Below are 10121 nucleotides of genomic sequence, written 5' to 3' on the forward strand. Positions count from 1 at the left end.
ATTCTTGATACCGATTAACAGAATGCTGATTTGTTCGGCAGTTTTTAGACCAGTGGCCAATTTTACCACATCGGTAACAAGAATCTTCAACATTCTTTGAAGAGCCTTCTTCAACATTGTGATTTGTGGGATTGTATGGTGTTTGGATTTTATAATTTTGTGGATTATTATTTCTTTGTCCACGACCACCACGACCACCACGACCACCACCACGACCATTACCATAAGGGTGATTTCGAACATAGTTATGATTTTTATTATTGTTATGGTAATTTCCATGATGATGGTTTTGGCCAATATGGCTACGACCTCTTCCACGCCCTCGTCCATGTGCATTTCTTCTTTTATTATTATTATTATTATTGTTAATAGCATTAGCTTCAGGAAATGCTAGCGCACCGGTAGGACGAGATTCTTGATTTTTCATCAGTAATTCTTTATTAACTTCTGCAACTAAGAGATAAGTTTGAAGTTTGGAAAAAGTTTTATAATTCTGCAATCTTAAATTTTCTTGCACAGTTATATTTGCAGAATGCATTGTGGAGAAAGTTTTCTCCATCATATCAGCATCACTTATTTCTTGACCACAGAATTGAAGCTTTGAACGGATCTTGAACATGGCCGAGCTGTATTCACTTACCTTTTTGAAATCTTGGAACCTTAGATTTCTCCATTCTTCCCTCGCAGCTGGAAGTAATATTTCCTTTTGATTATCGAATCTACTCTTGATACTTTCCCATTATACATGTGGATCTTTGATAGTGAGAAACATATGTTTTAAGGTGGTATCAATATGTTTGCGAATAAAAGCAATTGATTTTAATTTATCTTGATCGGAACAAGTATTATTTTCTTTTAAAGTTTCTAGAATACCCAATGATCCAAGATTTATTTCTACGTCCATAACCCATGATGTGTAGTTTGTTCCCGATACGTCTAAGGCATCAAACTCAAGCTTTGATAAGTTTGACATTTTCTATTTTCAGAAAGATGAACAACATAAATCATAATCATAATCATAATCATAATATTTTTTTTTTTTTTCGTAGATAAATAACAACATGCAATTAGAATTAGTTTAGATTCATAAGTAGTAAACAAAGGAATAATGGTATGATTACAAATAATAAAATCATAAGGGAATATAGGTTCATATTATATTATATTATTAATGATATTATTATAATATATATTAAGTTATAATATATATTATTATAATATATTTTTTTTATTTTAACCTTTAAGATTTACTTTTAATAAAAATACAAACTACTTTTCTTATTTTAACTTTTAAGATTTACTTTTAATAAAAATACAAACTACTTTTTTATTTTAACTTTTAAGATTTACTTTTAATAAAAATACAAACTATTTTTTCTATTTTAACTTTTAAGATTTACTTTTAATAAAAATACAAACTACTTTTTTTATTTTAACTTTTAAGATTTAATTTTAATAAAAATACAAACTACTTTTTTATTTTAACTTTTAAGATTTACTTTTAATAAAAATACAAACTACTTTTTTTTATTTTAACTTTTAAGATTATAAATTTAAGAATAAACATTAGTATGCATGAAATAAATAATGATTAATTGCATAAGTAATCATAAATGTTAGATAACATATAAAGACCCCATCGTATTCGTATTGATCGGAATTAATCTCGACCCATGGTACCGTGTTGTCAAATGACGTGTTGCGTACATAAAGTACCGTGTTGTCAAATGACGTGTTGCGTACAATCATGAGGTCTTATTAACATAAATATAAATGTTAGTGAAGTTAATAAGAGTTAGATTACAGAAAATATAATTCAGGTGGTATAACCGACCATATATAACTTAAATAACATAAATATAAATGTTAGTGAAGTTAATAAGAGTTAGATTACAGAAAATATAATTCAGGTGGTATAACCAAACATATATAACTTAAATAACATAAATATAAATGTTAGTGAACATAACTGTAAATGTTAGTATACATAAATAAATGTTAGATAACATAAATGTAAATGTTAGTATACATAAATAAATGTTAGATAACATAAATGTAAATTATGCGACAGTGTCGACCATATATCATTTAGGTGGTATAACCGACCATATATTAGTTAGGTGGCAGAGCCAACCATATTTAGTATAAATGTTGAGATAATCGTGCTGATAACGTGTTATAATTCAGTAGGCTTATAACTACCTTTAGTGGTTCTTGACTGTAGAAGGTATATAGAGATAGAGATACTGTAAAACGGAGAAAACAAATGTTGAACAAAAGGTATGAGTAATTGGTTTTTTATTTATAGAAAAATGTACAATGAGAATTTGGTGGCATTTGGAATCTAGAGAGAGAGTGTGTTTTTGTTAACCAAAAAAATACATACAATAAACTCTAACTCAACACACCTATTTATACTCAAAAAGAAATATACTATGCAATATCTATAATAATAATAAAATTATCATCCAATTATTACTTTTATAACATGCTCATCATATATTAAAATTATATTAAAATTGAAGTTAGATCAATTAAGCCTCAAGCTTTTATAATAGTGTATTATTTTTAGCCCTAATTTAACAGGGGCACTTTTCAACCATTCTTAATAATACAAAATGTATCAAATACGAGGTTTTTAACGTTTTCATTTCCACAAAACTTGTATAAAACATCCACTTTTAGGTAACAAGAAAAAAATCACTCTAAAACAAATAAAACCCTCATCTCTCATTAAGTTAAAAATTTACATGTGGAGAACTTTTTAAAGTTCATAGACCTTTTTCTCCCTCACCAAATACAACTTTTCTAAAACCAACTACCCCCAAAATATACTTTGTTTAACAAACCATTTCCTACCCTTTTTCATTTTTAAAAACAAAAACCACAAAATAAAAACAAAAACATAAGAAAATGGCCAAAATGAACAGAACCAGAAGACTACATGACCGAAATCACGACTCGATGGTAACCGAAGGCCTGGTTTGTGACACTCTTAGAGTCCCTCCGAGCTCGACCGGAACAAGAGGGATTAGAGAATGTAAGACGTCGGTTATTAATGGCCGGTAGATCGGTTCTGGTTGTACACATAGCACAGCTACAGCAGCAACCTACACGTTGTGCCACCAATTTAGTTATTAGTTTGTAACACATGGGTCAATTTGGGTTGCATTTGTTAGAATATTAGGATATTAGGATTGACCCGGCCCGATTATATAGATGGGCTTGGTGCATTAGGGTTTCTCTATTGTATTTGTACTCTATATAATTTATTAATCAACTATACACATAATACAAACCCTAATGTTAAACCCTAAAGTAGGCCAATCCTAATATTCTAATTACATTATATTGGTAATTTACTAAATATGGTACAATTGGTTTAAATTGGTTTAAGTTTTTAAAAGTAAATATGGTACAACTAAGTGTTAATAATGTACTTAAAAACTACTTTTTCTGCATTCTTAAAAAAAAAACAGATTTTGTAATTTGTAATCATATCTAGTTACTTATGGAATTAAATAATAACAAAAAAATGTTAGTTAACTTACTTGGTACAAATGTTTGAGGTCCATTGTATATCGAATTACAGGATCCACGATATTTGGAAGCTTTGATCTGTCTGTTAGTTGTGGCATAGCCTGAAATTGCATCACAATTAACAACTTTCGTTTCAATACAGCAAAGAACGCGCGACTGGATAATTAAGATTCATGTAATTAAGAATTACAATTAAAATGTAAAATTTACCCAAGTGACAATCGATTGGCATTGAGACGGTGATAGTTTCTCTACAGGCCGCCTTCCGAGAAGAAGTTCTAAAAGTACTACTCCAAATGCGTACACATCACTTTTATCTGTTAGTTTTCCTGTACAATAACAAAAACTAGTTACATCTCAACATACATTATCGACTAAACGTTGCAACTAAAAGTGGCCACCATAGTAAAATACTAATATAAGAGTTAATTATATCATTAGTCCATGTAGTTTATTCGTAATTATACCGGTAGTCAGTTTTTTTAAATTATACTGGTAGTCCCTGTGGTTTTAAAACGCACAATGATGGTCCTATATTTAACGCCAGTTAGTTTTTGCCGTGAACTAAGAACTAGCATTAAAAATAGGACATCGTCGTGTGTTTTAAAATCCATAGCCGGAGCATAATTTTAAAAGGAAAAGGACTACCGCCATAATTTTGAGTAAACCACAGACACCAATGTAATACTCGTAATAAACTCAACAAACAAAAAAAAACAACAAAAACATAAGTAATTAAAAATAGTTGGCTATACCATCTAAAAGATACTCGGGAGCTACATAACCCAATGTTCCCGAAAGCTTAAGGCTATTTTTGTTCTGGGCTCCATCCATTATAGCAAGACCAAAATCTGAAAGCTGTAGAATGTGATACAAATGGAGCACGATTTAGTCATGAATAATAATGTACTTGAGCCTATAGTACTGGATGTAGACTACACCAAGAAACGTATAATTGTAGCTGGCCAATGCATACGAGTAACATGTCAAAATGAGTGCTTTTAGTACGGGTCGGCTTAGGTGGTTGATCAAAAAACATGTTTTTGTACAAATATAATGTTATTTCAGTTAATTCTAGTCCCTGGAATACATGAGTTCAGAGATCATAAACATATACAAATAATACACTTTAGACCTCATAACCCATTACTTATAAACTGCATCTTAAACTAGTCTAGGTCCAGCTAATTCGATGACAAAATCTTTTGGAGATCTCGAAATACTAAGGATTCGGGGGGAACAGAGGTTTCCGACCTACTTGTGGGACCAGGGGCAGATGTTTCAAAGGGAAGGGAAGGGAAACTGCCCCACTTAATCTTGAATAAGTGATAGAATTTGTAGCTGTTTGAGTTACGAACATTTGAGTTTTCTGAATCAACTAAATCGGAGTTCGTGTGAGGGAGTTGTGACGAAAATGGCGAAGGTTCGCACAATTCAAATTTATCAAGAATTACTTATCTTTTCCGCATCTCTCGATTATTATTCAACTGAAATCAATTTTCAACCAAATATGTATCGTAGTTTCAAGAAATTAACTTAGATGATCTACGATTAGGATCGATATTTTCATGTAATATAAATTTTAGCACCCCTAAAATTTACATTCAAGTTCCGCCACTATGTGGGGCCCATCATAAAATATGCAATATGGCAGGCCCCACACGTAGGCACAGGCACTTATATAAGAGATCGTTGACCTTGAAAATGATCTTACACATAACCATGACAACATAGTTAAGACTTAGGTGGCCTAGGGCGGAGTAATGAGTCTCTATACACTCCTGTAGAGAAATGTCTTTCTACATCTTATCTCACCGTACCCGACATTCACGTGTAGGTCCCGCCACGTTTGCAAGCAGCAGCCTACCTCAGACTTTTTTAAGTGGGTGTCACTTGTGAGATGTATTATTATGATTCCGACAGATAACAAAGTATGGTGCGAAGTGCAAATGCTTAAAAGTGAGGTAATGTCTAAAATACTACCTTGGCATTGAAGCTGGAATCAAGAAGGATATTAGATGATTTCAGATCTCTATGAATCACTGATGGTTTGCAGTTTTCATGCAAATATTCTAATCCTCTGGTCAAACAATTCAAATATGTTAAATGTTTTTTAATCACGTAAAAATACAATAATTGATTGATGTCATTAAATTATTAGAAGTCCCACCTTGCTGTATCCAGTGCAATCTTCATCCTGCCATGCCATGTTAAATTGAATCCATTGGAAGGTCCTGTATGAGACATATTATTAAATTCTGTTATCTAATTTTTATTCTTTGTCATTATCATTAATAATTGTACTACCATTTCAATAAATCTACAAAAGTTACAATAGATTCCATTTTTTGTGTCTATATTGATTGCTATGTGGCCCAGTTTGAGTGAACTTTTAACACCAATTTGACCCCTCTTTTTTTTCTTTGTTACCAGCTAAAAATGAACAAATAGCTACAGAATAAAAGGTACAATGTAATTAAGTTTCCAATGATCCATAATAGATTAGATTGCGAATTGAAAAGTCAAGATAATACTTATTACTTACCATGTAATTGAGTTTCCAGTGATCCATTATCCATCAATTCATAAACAAGCAACCTGGTTTCATCATGAACACTATATCCCAACAAAGTAATTATATTTGGATGATGAATTTTACTCAATAGATCCACCTCCGTCTGCAAAAAGCCGAATTAAACATATTTCATTAACCTTAAGAAAGTATGTGAGATTATTTATTAGTACTTATCTACTTGAATATAAGAACAAGCAGATAAGTAATTTGAATTTGCTTATGTTACACAAAAATAAGCAATAAGCATTTTAACACTTTGATAGGCAAAACAAACACCCCATTAACAACCATAGGTCAGGTACTAATATCCTCAAATGAGGTCTAAGGTTCAAACATCACTAGCAGCATATGTTGTTGGAAACTGTCAGAAACGGTCACTGAATAACCAAGTTAGACCGCGTACCCTTCCCATATACATATAGACTCAACATGAAAAACCTTGTTAACCCATAAACCATGTATCTTTAAAGCAATGATCAATTAATTGTACCTGATATTCTTTAATAGCATCTTGACTACCACCATCTAACTTTTTAACAGCAACACATAAATTGTCATTAAGTCGAGCTCTATATACGCATCCGAATCCACCAACACCTAATATCTCACTTTCACCAAAACTATTTGTTGCTGATTCCAACAAATTATAATCCATTTCAGCCACTGATCCCTTTTCGCTATTCGTCTTTAAACCGCCATTACTTTTACTCATAAACGAACTCAAAGGAAGCCCTCTCAATGCATCTTCAAATCATAAACAACAAAATTCAATAAAAATTCACAAACAATTGAATCCAACATGATCACAAACTTACCCTTTTTACTTGATTTATTATATACTTTCTTTCTGTAACATTTCCACAAACACATTGTGGACAAAATCATGATCCCCATAACAGAAAAGGCAGTGATTAGCCCAATTAGAAGCTTTCGAGTCGATTTAGATTGGTGTTCATTGATATCAGCTTGAGTACCTGAAAATTCAATTCAAATACATATTCAATAAATAAATATTTAAATAAATATTGATCATATGATCACTGAAATGTGAAAGTGGTACCTGATGAAATGTCAGCTACAGATGAAGGAATTGGAGGAACAGAAGGTGAAGATTCAGGAACAGAAGAAATAATAAATAAACTTTTAGTAGATAAAATTTCAAAATCCAAAACCAAAACAAACAAAAAAGTAATTAAATTTATTTTCATAATGAGTTTAAATTTCAAAGTTTTGTTTTTGTCTAGTAGAATAAACAAAACATAGAGATTTGGATTTAAGGAAATCTGAGTTGAGTTTGAGTTGTATTATGTATTGTAATTGTATTGTATTGTTATAATATAATAATATGATTATAATCCAAATGGAGAGAGAGAGATAGAGAGGGTGAGATCTCAAAAATATTATATTTTGAAATTTGAAAAGAATCTTGATTGATCTTGATAGGTGTTTTTTTCTGTTTCTCTTTCTTCTGTCTGCCCACTCTTGTTTATGTTTTGTTTAAATTTGTAAAATTTGGAGACTGTAAAAAACAGAGAAATGTTAATGGTGTGGTGTTAAAAGCTTAAAATGGAGTAGAATGAGAGAGTAAGAAGATAAAAGAGACTGAATTTTTGGTTTGTGTATGGAAGAAGAAGATTGGAGATGGAGATAGTGGACTGCCATAAGTTTACTTTTTTCAGTTCTTGATATAATTAAATCAAAAACGAGGGAATTTACCTTTTTTAGTGGATTTAAAAAAATAAAAAGTCTCTTTGATTTACTAGGCTGTCAATTTTCATTTTTTATGTTCTCTTGCAAATGTACTTTAGAATAGAAAATTGATTATTGAAATTTAAAATTTAAAATATAGTATAATATATAATATATAATATATAATTATAATTATAATAATTATAATAATATATATTACCATAAAACAAAGATATTTGAACTTGAGTTTCGACCTGGCCAATTTCAAACAGATTCATTTCTTCCTCAGACGCTGGACGATACTCTCGATGGACCTAGGTGTGTTTCTTCGATTTCTGGCGATCAATTGACTGGCGATAATGGTGTCTTGTCGGAGACGACTGCAGGTACTGAATCATTCGACGGTTCAACAACTTTCATTGGATGATTGCAGGGAAATGTACTCTACATATGGTGGAGAACGCTTTTGAAAAATTTGGGACGTTATCCGATGTAAAGTCCTGGCTGTATAGGAGGTACGCCGTTGCTTCTTATTAATATTATTCATGTTATGACTTTTAATTTGACTCGTTTAAGTGACAAGTTGACTTTGATGTTGACTTTTACTTTAAGAGTCAACTTTTTAAGCAAAGGTTGACTTTTGTTGACTTTTAGGGTTGACTTTTGTTGACTTTTTACAAAATGTAGGAAATTTTAACCTTATTAATAAAGTCTAAAACTTTGTATAAAATACTAAAAAAGGAAGGTAACTTTGACAAGTTTGAGCGTCAAAGTTGACCGGATTACTAAATAAGTTAAACAAGCTTACGCAACGATTTCTAAATATAGAAACTTTTCATATTACATTTCATTTGAGATTAAATGGGTTGACTTTTAGTCAAACTTGAGCTCTTTGGACTATATGTATATCATGGCATGACTTAGTCTTTCTAGGCTACATATTGAACAACGTTTATCTCTGGGTTGAGATTACCCGGTCACCGGTTATCTGTTTGCTTTTGGTTTATCGAACTTTCGTGTGCTTTCGAGGTGAATTTATAGCTCCCAATTAAAATTTATAGCTCCCAATTTAAACTCGTTAAATATTTTTGGAACTAAGAATACATGCAAGTTTTTTTTTATACATACCCGACAAAAGTACTAAATTTATATGCATTAATAATAATCACAAATGTTCCCTTAATTTGGTATAGTTAATTATCGGTTTTTGAACCGGTAAACGCGAATCTTATTCTTAGATCTATCAGGTTTTACAACTCCATCCGGGTTGCACCCAAAAAATCCAGAGCTCCTTCTCAATCTCATTCGTACCATGTCTACTTCTTTACCATTTAAGTAAAAAAGTAGTCATTTCTGTTTCATTTCTGTTTTTGAACACATGAAAATCTTGTGGCTCATTTTACTAGTCATTTATGGAAAACTTATAAATATTGTTTTCTGTGACGACCGGGAAATTTTCAACCAAATTTAAACTTAATCTTTATATGTTTCAGACACGATAAGCAAAGTCCGTTATGTTGCGTCTCAAAATCTATGAACTATTTTCATAAATTGAATTGACCTTCGACTGTTCCCGACGACTCACGACACGATAACTTAAATAGATATGCATATATTAATATGTGTACACACACACACACACACACACACACACACATATATATATATATATATATATATATATATATATATATATATATATATATAAAATATGAAAATATATATATATATATAAAATATATAGAATATATATAAATAGGGTTTCGAAGTTATTTAGTAAACGAAAGTAACGCTCAACTGCCATTTGTTTGACAGTAAACGAGATAAAAAGAAACTTATGTGATTTTAAAATAAACGGTTAGCCGAAAATGAGTTTTACAAATTATAGGCTTATTAAATTTGTAGTTAGAAACTATTTGTTGAAGTTTAAAATTTTTTATATATTACTTGGGGTTGGGAGTGAATAATTAATATAATTTTTATTTAATAGTTAATGTTCGAATTTTATACCATAATGACCAAAATAAATAAATATAGTTAATTTAAAAATATGAGATTTTTAGGAACACTTTTATAGGTTAACTGTTTAGCAATGGACTACGATATAACAATTCGGGTAAAATTGTCGGTAGAATAAGACATAAGGTAGGCTGCTGCACTGTACTTAAATTAAATTATTTGGGTCACTGTTTTTCTTTTCTATCCATCTTAATATGACTTTATATATATATATATATATATATATATATATATATATATATATATATATATATATATATATATATATATATATATATATACATACATACATGATACT

General features: G+C 30.5%; 1 protein-coding gene across 1 annotated transcript; it reads right to left on the reverse strand.

The window, feature by feature from the left end:
• Nucleotides 1-2851: 2851 nt before the first annotated feature.
• LOC139847414 (probable receptor-like protein kinase At1g80640) lies at nucleotides 2852-7323 on the reverse strand. Its single transcript, XM_071837086.1, has 10 exons — nucleotides 7176-7323; nucleotides 6931-7089; nucleotides 6606-6859; nucleotides 6086-6218; nucleotides 5711-5774; nucleotides 5524-5620; nucleotides 4296-4398; nucleotides 3751-3869; nucleotides 3552-3641; nucleotides 2852-3110 (listed from the first exon to the last, which is right to left on the reverse strand). Exons 1-10 carry the CDS (start codon nucleotides 7321-7323, stop codon nucleotides 2955-2957), a joined length of 1323 nt encoding a protein of 440 aa, XP_071693187.1. The 3' UTR covers nucleotides 2852-2954.
• Between the last annotated feature and the right edge of the window lie 2798 nt (nucleotides 7324-10121).

The sequence above is a fragment of the Rutidosis leptorrhynchoides genome, chromosome 5 (assembly GCF_046630445.1).
Source record: "Rutidosis leptorrhynchoides isolate AG116_Rl617_1_P2 chromosome 5, CSIRO_AGI_Rlap_v1, whole genome shotgun sequence".
In the NCBI taxonomy this organism is placed as follows: Eukaryota; Viridiplantae; Streptophyta; class Magnoliopsida; order Asterales; family Asteraceae; genus Rutidosis; species Rutidosis leptorrhynchoides.